Raw genomic sequence first — 21,572 nt, 5'->3', positions numbered from 1 at the left:
GCACAGTGAGCCACAAACCCAACTAAGTTTGGTTTCCATAATGTAGAACAGCCACATATATCTAGACTTCCTGTGGTTTGGATGTATCTGAATTTTATTTATTTTACAGTGAACTTTCTGATATTTCATAGATATGATAAAAATGATTAATCTCTCTGAAATTTCATTACATAACTCTTTGTACTAAAAATGTGTAGTTCTTGCTCCTCAGGGATGTTTAATTACTCATCACTTTCAATAAAACTTTTAGTATTTTGGGGAAAATATATTACAAACGGACAACTGTAACAATACAGAAGATAATGACAATGAATCTGTATTACAAGTGATTGCAGAAATTACTCTTTTGTGTCACGTTGACTATGTAGTAGGATGAGATTTAACAATAAAAATTAGAAAATCTTGGGGCTGAAGACATCAAAAACTAGATGATCTTGTGATGTACTCATAATATTTAGAACAGTTGAAATATTGGTAAATGTATTGATCAGCAGGCTGAGTAGAGTACATCAACACTGTGATACATGGTCCAACAGTCACTGATGATGCTGCCACAACCTGCATTTTGAAAGTGTAAGATGTCAAACAAGGCTCAGTTAGGTACTGACCACCTCAGGTGATCATGTACTTTAAGGAATGTTATGTTTGTTTCAATTATTGTGTATAAAAAGGGTAAACATGTTCTCCTGTGCCCACTGGAGAATGAAGAGTAGGTAAAACTTTGAGGACTGTGGAAATAATGATTTTCCTATCCTGAATTATCTCTTCTTTTGCTCAGTGAGCTAATTTAACTTATTGATGTCCTATGAAAAGTTTTATTCTCAATATTGTTAAAGAAGAACTTTTACTATAAAAGAAATTGCAATTTTTAAACCAGATGATAAATATATAAAAAATTCTGGAAAATTTTTCTCATAAAACCAAAACTAAAATGAATGTGGAAGCATAATGAAATTAGTTTGTTTTTATATGTATTTGTTGAAATAACATTTAATATATTCCATGAGGTTTCCTGTAGCAGAAACATACTTCATGAAACAGTGATATTTTTCTCGTACACTATTACAAAATATAAATAATTATCACAAATAATTATGTATATAATAAAAACAATATAATGAACAATACAGAATTTCAATTAATGGTACAAGAATAGCTCCATGTGATTCATTATTCATACTATATTTTAGTTTCAGTGAAAATTACAAATAAGCAGTTATCATATTTGATATTAACAAACGTCTCTAATCCTCTTCTCTGTTGGAGTATCAGCCCTAACTTGATTACATATGAAATGACATCCTCACAAACCGATGTTTTCTATTGTCTTATTTCCTTGTCCCACAGCCCCACTGTTCTTTCAATTCATTAAAAGTAGTTTACTAATCAAGAGTTTTATATGTGATTTGAGTGTTTTTCTGGTTGTCTTATTTAATTTTTTTTAAATTTTAAGTGAAACCTTGTGAATTTCCACAATTCCAATATGGACATCTGTATTATGAAGAGAGCCTGAGACCCAACTTCCCAGTGTCTATAGGAAATAAGTACAGCTATAAGTGTGACAATGGGTTTTTACCACCTTCTGGGTATTCCTGGGACTACCTTCGTTGCACAGCACAAGGGTGGAAGCCTGAAGTACCATGAGTCAGTAAGCCAATGTCTTTGTATTTAACTATGTTTAACTCTTTTAAGGAGAAAGCACATACATAATTACAGTTATGTTTCTCATGACAAACATAAGACTAACGAAAAAAAAACGTGTGAGCAAAAAGACTAATTTCTGTCCTTCGTTCAGCTCTTCTAGAAATGTACACACACAATAGGGACTAAGGAAATACCTTTATCTCTTGCATATTTTATTTATACAAACTAAAGATAGGTGCTACTCATCTAAACTTTTGTTATTAATTTTATTTCTGAATGCAATGCATGCTCATTAAACAGCTGGAACGATAACATTTAACTTAAGCAAATGAAAGTCTTTACTTTTTTTTAACCTTTTACTTTTTATGTTTCTTAGGGAAATGTGTTTTCCATTATGTGGAGAATGGAGAATCTGCATACTGGGAAAAAATATATGTGCAGGGTCAGTCTTTAAAAGTCCAGTGTTACAATGGCTATAGTCTTCAAAATGGCCAAGACATAATGACATGTACAGAGAATGGCTGGTCCCCTCCTCCCAAATGCATCCATATCAGTAAGTAACCAGACCTTACATCACAAGATTCTCATGACTCTCTGTGCCTTCTGTATTAACTGTGGCAAAATGCTTCATGGTTTCCAGTATGTATAAGTGAATATTGAAGATTCTTGATACAACACTTGATACAACACTCCTACACGATCTTATACCATAATACAACAAAACATTTAGCAACTTAATTTTATAGTACTATGTGCTTTTAGCGTACTTTGCATTTTACTCAAAACGATTATAAAATTATAAAATACCATTAAACAAAGCAGCTAAACACATCATTGATATAATAACATTTTAACTGCTAATTAACTCTTAATTCTCTATGATGTGTTATGGGGAAGAGAACTCTTGAGTACTGTGCTTGACCCAGTTTTGATGTTTTTCTCCAATCTTTTTACCAATATGTTTATATTGTATCAATTTTTTCTTGTTGTGTATCCTTGTAAATGTCTGAGTTTTGTCTCAATTTATTTTTTTTAAATAAATGCCTTCAAAATGTTACAACATCATAGTGTTGATATGCATTCATTTTAATGTCACTTGGGTTTTTAAAATATGATCCTAATTCAATTTATACTTAACCATTTTTCAAACTTAGTTTTCTTCTTTTCTTTTTTAATTTTTAATGTTTTTTATTACGTATTTTCCTCAATTACATTTCCAATGCTATCCCAAAAGTCCCCCATACCCCCCCCACTTCCTTACACACCCATTCCCATTCTTTTGGCCCTGGCATTCCACTGTATTGGGGCATATAAAGTTTGCAAGTCCAATGGGCCTCTCTTTCCAGTGATGGCCGACTAGGCCATCTTTCCATACATATGCAGCTAGAGAAAAGAGCTCAGGGGTACTGGTTAGTTCATCATGTTGTTCCCCCTATAGGGTTGCAGATCCCTTTAACTCCTTGGGTACTTTCTCTAGCTTCTCCATTGGGAGCCCTGTGATCCATCCAATAGCTGACTGTGAGCATCCACTTCTGTGTTTGCTAGGCCCCGGCATAGTCTCACAAGAGACAGCTTTATCTGGGTCCTTTCAGGAAAATCTTGCTAGTGTATGCAATGGTGTCAGGATTTGGAAGCTGATTATGGGATGGATCCCTGGATATGGCAGTCTCTAGATGGTCCATCCTTTCATCGCAGCTCCAAACTTTGTCTCTGTAAATCCTTCCATGGGTGTTTTGTTCCCAATTCTAAGAAGGGGCATAATGTCCACACTTTGGTCTTCATTCTTCTTGAGTTTCATGCGTTTAGCAAATTGTATCTTATATCTTGAGTATCCTAAGTTTCTGGGCTAATATCCACTTATCAGTGAATACATATTGTGTGAGTTCCTTTGTGATTGTGTTACCTCACTCAAGATGATGCCCTCCAGGTCCATCCATTTGGCTAGGATTTTCATAAATTCATTCTTTTTAATAGCTGAGTAGTACTCCATTGTGTAAATGTACCATATTTTCTGTATCCATTCCTCTGTTGAGGGGCATCTGGGTTCTTTCCAGCCTCTGGCTATTATAAATAATCCTGCTATGAACATAGTGGAGCATGTGTCCTTCTTACCGGTTGGGACATCTTCTGGATATATGCCCAGGAGAGGTATTGCTGGATCCTCCAGTAGTACTATGTCCAATTTTCTGAGGAACTTCCAGACTGATTTCCAGAGTGGTTGTACAAGCTTGCAATTCCACCAACAATGGAGGTGTGTTCCTCTTTCTCCACATCCTCGCCAGCATATGCTGTCTCCTGAGTTTTTGATCTTAGCCATTCTGACTGGTGTGAGGTGGAATCTCAGGGTTGTTTTGATTTGCATTTCCCTGATGATTAAGGAAGTTGAACATTTTTTCAGGTGCTTCCTGCCATTCGGTATTCCTCAGGTGAGAATTCTTTGTTCAGTTCTGAGCCCCATTTTTAATGGGGTTATTTGACTTTCTGGAATCCACCTTCTTGAGTTCTTTATATATATTGGATATTAGTCCCTTATCTGATTTAGGATAGGTAAAGATCCTTTCCCAATCTGTTGGTGGTTTTTTTGTCTTATTGACGGTGTCTTTTGCCTTGCAGAAGCTTTGCAGCTTCATGAGGTCCCACTTGTCAATTCTTGATCTTACAGCACAAGCCATTGCTGTTCTATTCAAGAATTTTTCCCCTGTGCCCATATCTTCAAGGCTTTTCCCCACTTTCTCCTCTATAAGTTTCGGAGTCTCTAGTTTTATGTGAAATTCCTTGATCCACTTAGACTTGACCTTAGTACAAGGAGAAAGGAATGGATCCATTCGCATTCTTCTACATGATAACAACCAGTTGTACCAGCACCATTTGTTGAAAATGCTGTCTTTCTTCCACTGGATGATTTTAGCTCCCTTGTCGAAGATCAAGTGACCATAGCTGTATGGCTTCATTTCTGGGTCTTCAATTCTATTCCATTGGTCTACTTGTCTGTCACTATACCAGTACCACGAAGTTTTTATCACAATTGCTCTGTAGTACAGCTTTAGGTCCGGCATGGTGATTCCACCAGAGGTTCTTTTATCCTTGAGAAGAGTTTTTGCTATCATAGGTTTTTTTTGTTATTCCAGATGAATTTGCAGATTGCACTTTCTAATTCGTTGAAGAATTGAGTTGGAATTTTGATGGGGATTGCATTGGATCTGTAGATTGCTTTTGGCAAGATAGCCATTTTTACAATGTTGATCCTGCCAATCCATGAGCATGGGAGATCTTTCCATCTTCTGAGATCTTCTATAATTTCTTTCCTCAGAGACTTAAAGTTTTTATTATACAGATCTTTCACTTCCTTAGTTAGAGTCACGCCAAGATATTTTATATTATTTGTGACTATTGAGAAGGGTGTTGTTTCCCTAATTTCATTCTCAGCCTGTTTTATGCTCTAAATAAAGATAGAATACTAAAAGCAGTAAGAGAAAAAGGCCAAGTAACATATAAAGGCAAGCCTATCATAATTACACCAGATTTCTCACCAGAGACTATGAAAGCCAGAAGATCCTGGACGGATGTTATACAGACACTAAAAGAACACAAACTCCAGCCCAGGCTACTATACCCAGCCAAACTCTCAATTAACATAGATGGAGAAACCAAAGTATTCCACAACAAAACCAAATTCACACATTATCTCTCCACGAATCCAGCCCTTCAAAGGACAATAACAGAAAAAAACCAATACAAGGACAGGAACCACGCCCTAGAAACAACAAGAAGGTAATCCCTCAACAAACCTAAAAGAAGACAGCCACAAGAACAGAATGCCAACTTTAACAACAAAAATAACAGGAAACAACAATTACTTTTCCTTAATATCTCTTAATATCAATGGACTCAACTCCCTGATAAAAAGACATAGACTAACAATCTGGCTATACAAACAAGACCCAACATTTTGCTGCTTACAGGAAACTCATCTCAGAGAAAAAGATAGACACTACCTCAGAATGAAAGGCTGGAAAATAATTTTCCAAGCAAATGGTATGAAGAAACAAGCTGGAGTAGCCATTCTAATATCTGATAAGATTGACTTCCAACCCAAAGTCATTAAAAAAGACAGAGAGGGACACTTCATACTCATCAAAGGTAAAATCTTACAAGAGGAACTATCAATCCTGAATATCTATGCTCCAAATACAAAGGCAGCCACATTCATTAAAGAAACTTTAGTAAATCTCAAAGCACACATTGCACCTCATACAATAATAGTGGGAGACTTCAACACACCACTTTCACCAATGGACAGATCATGGAAACAGAAACTAAACAGGGACACAGTGAAACTAACAGAAGTTATGGATCAAATGGATCTGGCAGATATCTACAGAACATTTTACCCTAAAACAAAAGGATATACCTTCTTCTCAGCACCTCATGGTACCTTCTCCAAAATTGTCCACATAATTGGTCACAAAACAGGCCTCAACAGATACAAAAATATTGAAATTGTCCCATGCATCCTATCAGATCACCATGGACTAAGGCTGATCTTCAATAACAAAATAAATAATAGAAAGCCAACCTTCACGTGGAAACTGAACAACACTCTTCTCAATGATACCTTGGTCAAGGAAGGAATAAAGAAAGAAATTAAGGACTTTTTAGAGTTCAATGAAAATGAAGCCACAACATACCCAAACTTATGGGATGCAATGAAAGCATTTCTAAGAAGAAAACTCACAGCTCTGAGTGCCTCCAAAAGGAAACTAGAGAGAGCACACATTAGCAGCTTGACAACATCCCTAAAAGCACTAGAACAAAAGGAAGCAAATTCACCCAAGAGGAGTAGACCGCAGGAAATAATCAAACTCAGGGGCGAAATCAACCAAGTGGAAACAAGAAGAACTATTTAAAGAATCAACCAATCAAGGAGCTGGTTCTTTGAGAAAATCAACAAGATAGATAAACCCTGAGCCAGACTCACTAGAGGGCACAGGGAAAGCATCCTAATTAACAAAATCAGAAATGAAAAAGGAGACATAACAACAGATCCTGAGGACATCCAAAACACCATCAGATCCTTCTACCAAAGGCTATACTCAACAAAACTGGAGAACCTGGATGAAATGGAGAAGTTCCTAGACAGATACCAGGTACCAAAGTTGAATCAAGATCAGGTTAATGATCTAAACAGCCCTATATCCCCCAAAGAAATAGAAGCAGTCATTAATAGTCTCCCAACTAAAAAAAGCCCAGGAACAGATGGGTTTAGTGCAGAGTTTACATTGATTCTTGTCAGGGACTGAGTGGTAAGTCAAAGCTACTTGCCTTAGGACCAGCTACAAAGATATATGGAAACAGGCAAGATCCCACTATCTCCTTCAAAGGCATAGACCCAATCTGGCTTCCTACTCAGCCTTGGACTTTGTGCTCTGCTTGGCCTCAAAATAACTCTGACAATCTGTTCTAATCCTCTGGCTCCTCCTGTCTTCACTTGTGACTTACTTGTTTTGTTTCTACAACCTGTCCCAGGTAAACTGTCCCCTAGCTTCTTTCTCTCTGACGCTCTCTCTTAAGTAGCCTCTCTTTTCTCTTTGTTGTCATGAGAGTTGAGCATATCCTATTCTGTCAAATCTTTCTCTGATGTATCAAGTTGCCTGAGACTCAGTTTGACATCTCTTTCAAACATAGATGTTTCCTTCTACAAATTAACATTACCTTCATTGTTTTAGATTAAATGTAAGACAAGTAAGGGCTTGTCTGTATTCCAGCCAGAGGGATTAAAGGAATGTACAGAGGATGAGCCACACCACAACTGAAAACAGGTTTTTCCTGTAAACAACAAATCTTGGAGTTCACAGTGTTGTAAAAATCCTATAATTATTTGGCTGTGGGTCTCTGCATCTGTTTCCATTAGTTGCTGGGTGAAGCATCTCTGATGATGACTGGGCAGGGGACCAATCTATAATAATAGCAGAGTATCATCAGTTATTATAGTATTGACTTTTTTCCTTCTTTTGCCTCTTTTTTGTTGTTGTTTTTGTTTTGTTTTGTTTTGTTTTTGATGTTTAGAGACAAGGTTTCTCTATGTTGCCCTTGCTATCCTGGAACTCTCTGTAGACCAGGCTAAGCTTGGAACTCAGAAATCTGCCTGCCTCTGCCACCTAAGTGCTGGGATTAAAGGCATGCACCACCACTGCCCAGCTGACATTTTATTTTCTTTAACAGTCATGTTTAGTTCTACTCTAGGTCTCTTGGCCATATATAGCTTCTGCTTTTTGGTCTTCAAGTCAGTGCCAAAGGTGAATGTAACTCTTGTGGCATGGGTTTTAAGCTGTTAGCCACTCCCAGAATTCCAATTCCACCTTTACCCCAGCATATAATGCTGGCAAGACCAATTGTAGGTTGAAGGTTTTTATGTGTGATTTGGTGTCTTTAACTCCTTACAGGATTATGTCCCTGTTTTCATTACTGACTTTGTAAGTTTCTATATTCTCTCTGCCTGCCTTTTACTTAGTTTGGCTAAAGGTTTGTCTATCTTGTTGATTTTCTCAAAGAACCAACTCTTGTTATCATTGATTCTTTGTACTGTTCTCTTTGCTTCTATTTCATTTATTTCAGCCCTATAATATTTCTTATCCCCAAGCTTACTTATTTCCTGCTGTCTACTCCTCTTACAGAGCTTTCAGGTGTGCTGTTAAGTCACTAGAATGAGAAATTTCTGATGTCTTTATGAAGGCACTTAGTGCTATGACCTTTTGCCTTGATATCATTTTCATAGTGTCTCATATGTTTGGGATTCTGTGCCTTCATTTACATTGAATACTAGAAGCTTTAAATTATTTATTTCTTTTTTAACCCTGCGGTCATTCAGAAGAGCATTATTCAGTTTCCATGAGTTTATGGGCTTTCTGTTGTTGCTGAAGTTCAGCTTTCATCCCTATAGTCTGAGACAGTGTCAGGGACTATTTCAATTTTATTGTATCGGTTGAGACTAGCTTTGTGACTGAGTTTATGGTCTGTATAGCTCTGGCTGTCCTAGAACTCACTTTGGAGACCAGGCTGGCCTAGATCTCAGAAATCTGCCTGTCCCTGCCTCCTGAGTGCTGGCAAAGTTCTGTGAGGTGTTGAGCAAAGGTATAGTCTTTTGAGTTTGGGTGAAATGTGCTAAAGATTTCTGTTAAGTCCATTTGATTCATCATGTCTCTCAGTTACATTTGTTTCTGTTACTTTTCTGTCTGGATGACCTGTCCATTTGTAAAAGTGGAGTATTGAAGTCTTTGACTATCAATGTATGGTATTCAATATGAGTTATGTAAATTTTTTAGTTCGTTTCTTTTATATTTTATATTAATGTAGCTGTCTTTGCATTGGGAGCACATGTTCAAAATTGAGATGTCATATTCATTAGTATGAAGTATTTTTCTGTACCACTAATGATTAATTTGTCTTGAATTCTATGTTGTTAGAATTTAGAATGGCAAAATGATCTTGTTTCTTGGATCCATTTACTAGCAAGAATTTTTTTCTAGCATTTTACTATGGAGAAACGTCCATTTCTAATGTTGAGGTATTTTTGTTTTATAAAGGAAAATGGTGGATAATATTTTCTCATATATTCTGTTATCCTGTGCCATTTTTATTGGAGAATTGAATCCATTGACATTGAGAGCTATCACTGACCATGATTGCTAATTCTTATTTTGATGGTGGTGGTAGTTTTGTATGTGTGTCTTCTTTTGCTCATGTGAGATTACTTATTTCCTGTTACGTAGATGATCTGCTTGTGTTAGAGTAGAGCTTATTTATTTATTGGTTTTAGTTGATCTCCTTGGTTGTAGTTTTCTTTCTAGTAATTTTTGTAGGGCTCAGCTCTGGATAGATATTTTTTAAATTTTTCATTCTTACGGTATATCTTGTTTTCTCCTTCAATGCTTATCGAGTATTTTTCTGACCACTGTAGTTTGGGATGCAACTGTGGTCTTTTAAAGTACGCCCAGGGTCTACTACCTTTCAGGTTTCCATTATGAAGTCAGGTATATTCTGACAGGGTTGCCTTTATATTTTACTTGCTCTTTTACTCTCACAGCGTTCAGAATTCTTGTTTTGTTTTTGTTTTGTTTTGTTTTGTTTTGTTTTGTTTTGTTTTGTTTTGAATATTTAGTACTTGGATTACTATTTTAACAGGATTTTCTTTTTTTTTTTCCCATCTATTTCTTCAGTGTTAGTTCAACTTACTTTAATAGCAGATGTTTTTAATTTTTTTTTTAATTAGGCATTTTTTTTCATTTACATTTCCAATGCTATCATTAAAGTCCCCAACCCGCTCCCCCACCAGGTCCCCCAAGCACCCACTCCCACTTCTTGGCCCTTGGCGTTCCCTTGTACTGAGGCAGATAAAGTTTGCATGACCAATGGGCCTCTCTTTCCACTGATGGCCGACTAGGCCATCTTCTGATACATATGCAGCTAGAGACACGAGCTCTGGGGGGGGGGGGGGTACTGGTTAGTTCATATTGTTGTTCCACCTATAGGGTTGCAGATCGCTATAGCTCTTTGGTTACTTTCTCTAGCTCCTCTATTGGGGACCCTGTGATCCATCCAATAGCTGACTGTGAGCATCCACTTCTGTGTTTGCTAGGCCCTGGCATAGTCTCACAAGAGACAGCTATATCTGGGTCTTTTCAGCAAAATCTTGCTAGTGTACGGAATGGTGTCAGTGCTTGGAGGCTGATTACAGGATGGATCCCTGGATATGGCAGTCTCTAGATGGTCCATCCTTTCATCTCAGCTCCGAAATGTGTCTCTATAACTCCTTACATGGATGTTTTGTTCCCAATTCTAAGAAGGGGCAAAGTGTCCACACTTTGGTCGTCGTTCTTCTTGAGTTTCATCTGTATATCAAATTTTATCTAATATCTTGGGTATTCTAAGTTTCTGGGCTAATATCCACTTATCAGTGAGAACATATTGTGTGAATTCTTTTGTGATTGGGTTACCTCACTCAGGATGATGCTTTCCAGGTCCATCCATTTGCCTAGGAATTTCATAAATTCATTATTTTAATAGCTGAGGTGTACTCCATTGTGTAAATGTACCACATTTTCTGTATTCATTCCTCTGTTGAGGGGCAACTGGGGTTATTCCAGCTTCTGGCTATTATAAATAAGCGTCCTATGAACATAGTGGAGCATGTGTCCTTCTTACTGGTTGGGACATCTTCTGGATATATGCCCAGGAGAGGTATTGCGAGATCGTCCAGTAGTACTATGTCCAATTTCCTGAGGAACCGCCAGACTGATTTCCAGAGTGATTGTACAAGCTTGCAATCCCACCAACAGTGGAGGAGTGTTCCTCTTTCTCCACATCCTCACCAGCATCTGCTGTCACCTGAATTTTTGATCTTAGCCATTCTGACTGGTGTGAGATGGAATCTCAGGGTTGTTTTCATTTGCATTTCCCAGATGGTTAAGGATGTTGAAAATATTTTCAGGTGCTTCTCAGCCAATCAGTATTCCTCAGGTGAGAATTCTTTGTTTAGCTGAGCCCCATTTTTAAATGGGGTTATTTGATTTTCTGGAGTCCACCTTCGTGAGTTCTTTATATATATAGGTCATTAGTTCCCTATCTGATTTATGATAGGTAAAGATCCTTTCCCAATATGTTGGTGGCCTATTTTCTTATTGACATTTTCTTTTGCCTTGCAGAAGTTTTGCAATTTTATGAGATACCATTTGTAGATTCTCGATCTTACAGCACAAGCCATTGCTGTTCTATTCAAGAATTTTTCCCCTGTACCCATATCTTCAAGGCTTTTCTCTATTTTCTCCTCTATAAATTTCAGTGTCTCTGGTTTTATGTGGAGTTCATTAATCCACTTAGATTTGACCTTAGTACAAGGAGATAGGAATGGATCAATTCGCATTCTTCTACATGATAACCTCCAGTTGTGCCAGCACCATTTGTTGTCTTTTATCCACTGGATGTTTTTTGCTCCCTTGTCAAACATCAAGAGACCATGGGTGTGTGGGTTAATTTCTGGGTCTTCAATTCTATTCCATTGGTCTACTTGTCTGTCACTATACCAGTAACATGCAATTTTTATCACAATTGCTCTATAGTACACCTTTAGGTCAGGCATGGTGATTCCACCAGAGGTTCTTTTATCCTTGAGAAGAGTTTTTCCTATCCTAGGTTTTTTGTTATTCCTGATGAATTTGTAGTTTGCTTTTTCTAATTCATTGAAGAATTGAGTTAGAATTTTGATGGGGATTGCATTGAATTTGTAGATTGCTTTTGGCAAGATAGCCATTTTTACTATATTGATCCTGCCAATCCATGAGCATGGGAGATCTTTCCATCTTCTGAGATCTTCTTTAATTTCTTTCTTCAGAGACTTGAAGTTCTTATCATACAGATCTTTTGCTTCCTTAGTTTGAGTCACACCAAGGTATTTTATATTATTTGTGACTATTTTGAAGGGTGTTGTTTCACTAATTTCTTTCTCAGCCTGTTTATCCTTTGTATCGAGAAAGGCCATTTACTTGTTTGAGTTAATTTTATATCCAGCTACTTCACTGAAGCTGTTTATCAGGTTTACGAGTTCTCTGGTGGAATGTTTAGAGTCACTTATATATACTATCATATCATCTGCAAATAGTGATATTTTGACTTCTTCCTTTCCAATTTGTATCCCCTTGATCTCCTTTTGTTGTCGAATTGCTCTGGCTAGCACTTCAAGTACAATGTTGAGTAGGTATGGAGAGAGTGGACAGCCTTGTCTAGTCCCTGATTTTAGTGGGATTGCTTCCAGCTTCTCACCATTTACTTTGATGTTGGCTACTGGTTTACTATAGATTGCTTTAATCATGGTTAGGTGTGGGCCTTGAATTCCTGATTTTTGCAAGGCTTTTATCATGAATGGGTGTTGGATTTTGTCAAATGCTTTCTCCATATCTAAGGAGATGATCATGTGGTTTTTGTCTTTGAGTTTGTTTATATAATGGATTACGTTGATGGATTTCCATATATTAAACTATCCCTGCATTGCTGGAATGAAACCTACTTGGTCAGAATGATGATTGTTTTGATGTGCTCTTGGATTCAGTTAGCAAGAATTTTATTGATGATTTTTGCATCGATATTTATAAGGAAATTTGGTCTGAAGTTCTCTATCTCTGTTTGGTCTTCCTGTGGTTTAGGTATCAGAGCAATTGTGGCTACATAGAATGAATTGGGAAGAGTACCTTCTGCTTCTATTTTGTGGAATAGTTCGTTCAGAACTGGGATTAGATCTTCTTAGAAGGTCTGATAGAACTCTGCACTAAACTCACGTGGTCCTGGGCTTTTTTTGGTTGGGAGACTATTAATGACTGCTTCTATTTCTTTGGGGGATATAGGACTGTTTAGATCATTAACCTGATCTTGATTTAACTTTGGTACCTGGTATCTGTCTAGAAATTTGTCCATTTCATCCAAGGTTTTCCAGTTTTGTTGAGTATAGCCTTTTAGAGAAGGATATGATGGTGTTTTGGATTTCTTCAGGATCTGTTGTTATGTCTCCCTTTTCATTTCTGATTTTGTTAATTAGGATGCTACTTCTGTGCCATCTAATGAGTCTGGCTAAGGGTTTATCTATCTTGTTGATTTTCTCAAAGAACCAGCTTCTGGTTTGGTTGATTCTTTGAATAGTTCTTTTGATTCCACTTGGTTGATTTCAGCCCAGAGTTTGATTATTTCCTGCCATCTACTCCTCTTTGGTTAATTTGCTTCCTTTTGTTCTAGAGCTTCTAGGTGTGCTGTCAGGCTGCTAGTGTATGCTCTCTCTAGTTTCTTTTTGGAGGCACTCAGGTCTATGAGTTTTCTTCTTAGGACTGCATTCATTGTGTCCCATAAGTTTATGTATGTTGTGGCTTCATTTTCATTAAACTCTAAAAAGTCTTTAATTTATTTCATTATTACTTCCTTGACCAAGGTATCTTTGAGAAGAGTATTGTTCAGTTTCAACATGAATGTTGGCTTTCTATTATTTATTTTGTTATTGAAGATCAGCCTTAATCCAGGGTGATCTGATAGGATGCATGGGACAACTTCAATATTTTTGTATCTGTTGATGCTTGTTTTGTGACTAATTGTGTGGTCAGGTTTGGAGAAGGTACCATGAGGTGCTGAGAAGAATGTATATCCTTTTATTTTAGGATAAAATGTTCTGTAGATATCTGTTAGATTCATTTGTTTCATAACTTCTGTTAATTTCACTATGTCCCGGTTTAATTTCTGTTTCCATGATCTGTCCATTGGTGAAAGTGGTGTGTTGAAGTCTCCCACTATTATTGTGTGAGGTGCAATGTGTACTTTGAACTTTACTAAAGTTTCGTTAATGAATGTGGCTGCCCTTTTATTTGGAGCATATATATTCAGAATTGGGAGTTCTTCTTGGAAGATTTTACCTTTGATGAATAAGAAGTGCCCCTCCTTGTCTTTTTTGATGACTTTGGGTTGGAAGTCGATTTTATTATATATTAGAATGGCTACTCCAGCTTATTTCTTCAGATGATTTGCTTGGAAAATTGTTTTCCAGCCTTTCATTCTGAGGTAGTGTCTGTGTTTTCCCCTGAGATGGGTTTCCTGTAAGCAGCAAAATGTTGGGTCCTGTTGTGTAGCCAGTCTGTTTGTCTATGTCTTTTTATTTGGGAGTTGAGTCCATTTATATTAAGAGATAATAAGGAAAAGTAATTGTTCATTCCTATTATTTTTGTTGCTAAAGTTGGCATTCTGTTCTTTTGGCTGTCTTCTTTTAGGTTTGTTGAAGGATTAATTTCTTGTTTTTTCTAGGACATGGTTTCTGTCCATGTATTGGTTTTTTTCTGTTATTATCCTTTGAAGGGCTGGATTCGTGGAAAGATAATGTGTGAATTTTGTTTTGTCATGAAATACTTTGGTTTCTCCATATGGTAATTGAAAGTTTTGCTGGGCATACTAGCCTTGGCTGGCATTTGTGTTCTCTTAGTGTCTGTATAACATCTGTCCAAGATCTTCTGGCTTTCATAGGTTCTGAAGAAAAGTTCAGGTAGGCCTGCTTTTATATGTTAATTGACCTTTTGCCCTTACTGCTTTTAGTATTCTATCATTATTTAGTGCATTTGTTGTTCTGATTATTATGTGTCGGGAGGAATTTCTTTTCTGGTCCAGTCTATTTGGAGTTTTGTAGGCTTCTTGTATGTTCATGGGCATCTCTTTCTTTAGGTTTGGGAAGTTTTCTTCTATAATTTTGTTGAAGATATTTGCCGGTCCTTTGAGTTGAAAATCTTCATTCTCATCTACTCCTCTTATCCATAGGTTTGGTCTTCTTATTGTGTCCTGGATTTCCTGGATGTTTTGAGTTAGGACCTTTTTGCATTTTGGATTTTCTTTGATTGTTGTGCCGATGTTCTCTATGGAATCTTCAGTACCTGAGATTCTCCATTCCATCTCTTGTATTTTGTTGCTGATGCTGGGATGTATGGTTCCAGATTTCTTTCCTAGGGTTTCTATCTCCAGCATTGCCTCACTTTGGGTTTTCTTTATTTCGTCTACTTCCCTTTTTAGGTCTAGTATGGTTTTGTTCATTTCCATCATCTGTTTGGATGTGTTTTCCTGTTATTCTATAAGGACTTGTAACTCTTTAGCTATGTTCTCCTGTATTTCTTTAAGTGAGTTATTAAACAGCTTCTTGATGTCTTCTCCTATCATCATGAGAAATGCCTTTAAATCCGGGTCTAGTTTTTCAGGTGTGTTGGGGTGCCCTGGACTGGCTGAGGTGGGAGTACTGGGTTCTGACGATGGTGAGTGGTCTTGATTTCTCTTAGTAAGATTCTTATGTCTGCCTTTTGCCATCTGGTAAACTCTGGAGTCAGTTGTTATAGTTGTCTCTGGTTAGAGCTTGTTCCTCTCGTGATTCTGTTATTCTCTACCAGCGGACCGGGGAGACTACCTCTCTCCTGAGTTTCAGTGGTCAGAGCATGCTTTGCAGGCAGGCTCCCTTCTTTCAGGGAATGTGCACAGATATCTGGCTTTCAATCTTGCCTCCTGGCAGAAGACGAAGGCCCAAAACAGGACCTATACCAGAAGCTGTTAGCTTCTGAAGTCCACACTCTCACCTATGCAGAGTAGTCTCAGTGGAGTCCAGGATCCAAGATTTCTCCCTCAGATCTTAATAGCAGAATTATTGTGTGTGTCTGAACTCAGATCTTGTGACATCCTTGCCCTGGGCTTTTGAGTAGCTTTACAATTACAAGTGTGGAATCTGTGTAGCACAGTGAGCCACAAACCCAACTAAGTTTGGTTTCCACAATGTAGAAAAGCCACATATATCTGGACTGCCTGTGGTTTGGATGTATCTGAATTTTATTTATTTTACAGTGAACTTTCTGATATTTCATGGATATGATAAAAATGATTAATCTCTCTGAAATTTCATTACATAACTCTTTGTACTAAAAATGTGTAGTTCTTGCTCCTCAGGGATGTTTAATTACTCATCACTTTCAATAAAACTTTTAGTATTTTGGGGAAAATACATTACAAGTGGACAACTGTAACAATACAGAAGATAATGACAATGAATCTGTATTACAAGTGATTGCAGAAATTGCTCTTTTGTGTCACATTGACTATGTAGTAGGATGAGATTTAACAATAAAAATTAGAAAATCTTGGGGCTGAAGACAGTATAAATTAGATGATTTTGCGATGTGCTCATAATATTTAGAACAGTTGAAAACCTGGTAAATGTATTGATCAGCAGGCTGAGTAAAGTACATCAACACTGTGATACATAGTCCAACAGTCACTGATGATGCAGCCACAACCTGCATTTTGAAAGTGTAAGGTGTCAAACTATGCTCAGTTAGGTACTGACCACCTCAGGTGATCATGTACTTTAAGGAATGTTATGTTTGTTTCAATTATTGTGTATAAAAAGGGTAAATATGTTCTCTTGTGCCAAATGGAGAATGAAGATTAGGTAAAAATTTTAGGACAGTGGAAATAATGATTTTCCTACCCTGAATTATCTCTTCTTTTGCTCAGAGAGCTAATTTAACTTATTGATGTCCTATGAAAAGTTTTATTTTCAAAATTGTTAAAGAAGAACTTTTACTATAAAAGAAATTGCAATTTTTAAACCAGATGATAAATATATAAAAAATTCTGGAAAATTTTTCTCATAAAACCAAAACTAAAATGAATGTGGAAGCATAATGAAATTAGTTTGTTTTTATATGTATTTGTTGAAATAACATTTAATATATTCCATGAGGTTTCCTGTAGCAGAAACATACTTCATGAAACAGTGATATTTTTCTCGTACACTATTACAAAATATAAATAATTATCACAAATAATTATGTATATAATAAAAACAATATAATGAACAATACAGAATTTCAATTAATGGTACAAGAATAGCTCCATGTGATTCATTATTCATACTATATTTTAGTTTCAGTGAAAATTACAAATAAGGAGTTATCATATTTGATATTAACAAACGTCTCTAATCCTCTTCTCTGTTGGAGTATCAGCCCTAACTTGATTACATATGAAATGACATCCTCACAAACCGATGTTTTCTATTGTCTTATTTCCTTGTCCCACAGCCCCACTGTTCTTTCAATTCATTAAAAGTAGTTTACTAATCAAGAGTTTTATATGTGATTTGAGTGTTTTTCTGGTTGTCTTATTTAATTTTTTTTAAATTTTAAGTGAAACCTTGTGAATTTCCACAATTCCAATATGGACATCTGTATTATGAAGAGAGCCTGAGACCCAACTTCCCAGTGTCTATAGGAAATAAGTACAGCTATAAGTGTGACAATGGGTTTTTACCACCTTCTGGGTATTCCTGGGACTACCTTCGTTGCACAGCACAAGGGTGGAAGCCTGAAGTACCATGCGTCAGTAAGCCAATGTCTTTGTATTTAACTATGTTTAACTCTTTTAAGGAGAAAGCACATACATAATTACAGTTATGTTTCTCATGACAAACATAAGACTAACGAAAAAAAAACGTGTGAGCAAAAAGACTAATTTCTGTCCTTCGTTCAGCTCTTCTAGAAATGTACACACACAATAGGGACTAAGGAAATACCTTTATCTCTTGCATATTTTATTTATACAAACTAAAGATAGGTGCTACTCATCTAAACTTTTGTTATTAATTTTATTTCTGAATGCAATGCATGCTCATTAAACAGCTGGAACGATAACATTTAACTTAAGCAAATGAAAGTCTTTACTTTTTTTTAACCTTTTACTTTTTATGTTTCTTAGGGAAATGTGTTTTCCATTATGTGGAGAATGGAGAATCTGCATACTGGGAAAAAATATATGTGCAGGGTCAGTCTTTAAAAGTCCAGTGTTACAATGGCTATAGTCTTCAAAATGGCCAAGACATAATGACATGTACAGAGAATGGCTGGTCCCCTCCTCCCAAATGCATCCATATCAGTAAGTAACCAGACCTTACATCACAAGATTCTCATGACTCTCTGTGCCTTCTGTATTAACTGTGGCAAAATGCTTCATGGTTTCCAGTATGTATAAGTGAATATTGAAGATTCTTGATACAACACTTGATACAACACTCCTACACGATCTTATACCATAATACAACAAAACATTTAGCAACTTAATTTTATAGTACTATGTGCTTTTAGCGTACTTTGCATTTTACTCAAAACGATTATAAAATTATAAAATACCATTAAACAAAGCAGCTAAACACATCATTGATATAATAACATTTTAACTGCTAATTAACTCTTAATTCTCTATGATGTGTTATGGGGAAGAGAACTCTTGAGTACTGTGCTTGACCCAGTTTTGATGTTTTTCTCCAATCTTTTTACCAATATGTTTATATTGTATCAATTTTTTCTTGTTGTGTATCCTTGTAAATGTCTGAGTTTTGTCTCAATTTATTTTTTTAAATAAATGCCTTCAAAATGTTACAACATCATAGTGTTGATATGCATTCATTTTAATGTCACTTGGGTTTTTAAAATATGATCCTAATTCAATTTATACTTAACCATTTTTCAAACTTAGTTTTCTTCTTTTCTTTTTTAATTTTTAATGTTTTTTATTACGTATTTTCCTCAATTACATTTCCAATGCTATCCCAAAAGTCCCCCATACCCCCCCCCCACTTCCTTACACACCCATTCCCATTCTTTTGGCCCTGGCATTCCACTGTATTGGGGCATATAAAGTTTGCAAGTCCAATGGGCCTCTCTTTCCAGTGATGGCCGACTAGGCCATCTTTCCATACATATGCAGCTAGAGAAAAGAGCTCAGGGGTACTGGTTAGTTCATCATGTTGTTCCCCCTATAGGGTTGCAGATCCCTTTAACTCCTTGGGTACTTTCTCTAGCTTCTCCATTGGGAGCCCTGTGATCCATCCAATAGCTGACTGTGAGCATCCACTTCTGTGTTTGCTAGGCCCCGGCATAGTCTCACAAGAGACAGCTTTATCTGGGTCCTTTCAGGAAAATCTTGCTAGTGTATGCAATGGTGTCAGGATTTGGAAGCTGATTATGGGATGGATCCCTGGATATGGCAGTCTCTAGATGGTCCATCCTTTCATCGCAGCTCCAAACTTTGTCTCTGTAAATCCTTCCATGGGTGTTTTGTTCCCAATTCTAAGAAGGGGCATAATGTCCACACTTTGGTCTTCATTCTTCTTGAGTTTCATGCGTTTAGCAAATTGTATCTTATATCTTGAGTATCCTAAGTTTCTGGGCTAATATCCACTTATCAGTGAATACATATTGTGTGAGTTCCTTTGTGATTGTGTTACCTCACTCAAGATGATGCCCTCCAGGTCCATCCATTTGGCTAGGATTTTCATAAATTCATTCTTTTTAATAGCTGAGTAGTACTCCATTGTGTAAATGTACCATATTTTCTGTATCCATTCCTCTGTTGAGGGGCATCTGGGTTCTTTCCAGCCTCTGGCTATTATAAATAATCCTGCTATGAACATAGTGGAGCATGTGTCCTTCTTACCGGTTGGGACATCTTCTGGATATATGCCCAGGAGAGGTATTGCTGGATCCTCCAGTAGTACTATGTCCAATTTTCTGAGGAACTTCCAGACTGATTTCCAGAGTGGTTGTACAAGCTTGCAATTCCACCAACAATGGAGGTGTGTTCCTCTTTCTCCACATCCTCGCCAGCATATGCTGTCTCCTGAGTTTTTGATCTTAGCCATTCTGACTGGTGTGAGGTGGAATCTCAGGGTTGTTTTGATTTGCATTTCCCTGATGATTAAGGAAGTTGAACATTTTTTCAGGCGCTTCCTGCCATTCGGTATTCCTCAGGTGAGAATTCTTTGTTCAGTTCTGAGCCCCATTTTTAATGGGGTTATTTGACTTTCTGGAATCCACCTTCTTGAGTTCTTTATATATATTGGATATTAGTCCCTTATCTGATTTAGGATAGGTAAAGATCCTTTCCCAATCTGTTGGTGGTTTTTTTGTCTTATTGACGGTGTCTTTTGCCTTGCAGAAGCTTTGCAGCTTCATGAGGTCCCACTTGTCAATACTTGATCTTACAGCACAAGCCATTGCTGTTCTATTCAAGAATTTTTCCCCTGTGCCCATATCTTCAAGGCTTTTCCCCACTTTCTCCTCTATAAGTTTCGGAGTCTCTAGTTTTATGTGAAATTCCTTGATCCACTTAGACTTGACCTTAGTACAAGGAGAAAGGAATGGATCCATTTGCATTCTTCTACATGATAACAACCAGTTGTACCAGCACCATTTGTTGAAAATGCTGTCTTTCTTCCACTGGATGATTTTAGCTCCCTTGTCGAAGATCAAGTGACCATAGCTGTATGGCTTCATTTCTGGGTCTTCAATTCTATTCCATTGGTCTACTTGTCTGTCACTATACCAGTACCACGAAGTTTTTATCACAATTGCTCTGTAGTACAGCTTTAGGTCCGGCATGGTGATTCCACCAGAGGTTCTTTTATCCTTGAGAAGAGTTTTTGCTATCATAGGTTTTTTTTTGTTATTCCAGATGAATTTGCAGATTGCACTTTCTAATTCGTTGAAGAATTGAGTTGGAATTTTGATGGGGATTGCATTGGATCTGTAGATTGCTTTTGGCAAGATAGCCATTTTTACAATGTTGATCCTGCCAATCCATGAGCATGGGAGATCTTTCCATCTTCTGAGATCTTCTATAATTTCTTTCTTCAGAGACTTAAAGTTTTTATTATACAGATCTTTCACTTCCTTAGTTAGAGTCACGCCAAGATATTTTATATTATTTGTGACTATTGAGAAGGGTGTTGTTTCCCTAATTTCATTCTCAGCCTGTTTTATGCTCTAAATAAAGATAGAATACTAAAAGCAGTAAGAGAAAAAGGCCAAGTAACATATAAAGGCAAGCCTATCATAATTACACCAGATTTCTCACCAGAGACTATGAAAGCCAGAAGATCCTGGACGGATGTTATACAGACACTAAAAGAACACAAACTCCAGCCCAGGCTACTATACCCAGCCAAACTCTCAATTAACATAGATGGAGAAACCAAAGTATTCTACAACAAAACCAAATTCACACATTATCTCTCCACGAATCCAGCCCTTCAAAGGACAATAACAGAAAAAAACCAATACAAGGACAGGAACCACGCCCTAGAAACAACAAGAAGGTAATCCCTCAACAAACCTAAAAGAAGACAGCCACAAGAACAGAATGCCAACTTTAACAACAAAAATAACAGGAAACAACAATTACTTTTCCTTAATATCTCTTAATATCAATGGACTCAACTCCCTGATAAAAAGACATAGACTAACAATCTGGCTATACAAACAAGACCCAACATTTTGCTGCTTACAGGAAACTCATCTCAGAGAAAAAGATAGACACTACCT

General features: G+C 36.9%; 1 protein-coding gene across 4 annotated transcripts in view; it reads left to right on the top strand.

Moving 5' to 3' along the window:
• The window catches only part of LOC110288152 (complement factor H-like), a 123,712-nt gene that overhangs the window by 25,503 nt on the left and 76,637 nt on the right, over positions 1 to 21,572 (top strand). For 2 of the 4 annotated variants that reach the window (XM_085841626.1, XM_085841622.1), the window contains exons 2-5: positions 1,454 to 1,644; positions 2,021 to 2,197; positions 17,383 to 17,577; positions 17,950 to 18,126. In XM_085841626.1, coding sequence (XP_085697752.1) covers positions 1,641 to 1,644; positions 2,021 to 2,197; positions 17,383 to 17,577; positions 17,950 to 18,126 — 553 coding nt within the window. In that variant the 5' untranslated portion in view covers positions 1,454 to 1,640. The remainder of the gene's footprint in view (positions 1 to 1,453; positions 1,645 to 2,020; positions 2,198 to 17,382; positions 17,578 to 17,949; positions 18,127 to 21,572) is intronic. The other 2 variants (XM_085841621.1, XM_085841630.1) reach the window with 1 other exon arrangement.

The sequence above is a fragment of the Mus caroli genome, unplaced genomic scaffold, assembly GCF_978045245.1.
Source record: "Mus caroli unplaced genomic scaffold, Mus_caroli_1 scaffold_1, whole genome shotgun sequence".
In the NCBI taxonomy this organism is placed as follows: domain Eukaryota; kingdom Metazoa; phylum Chordata; class Mammalia; order Rodentia; family Muridae; genus Mus; species Mus caroli.
The sequence above is the reverse complement of the archived record's forward strand: the minus strand, read 5'-3'. Positions and strand labels throughout refer to the sequence as shown.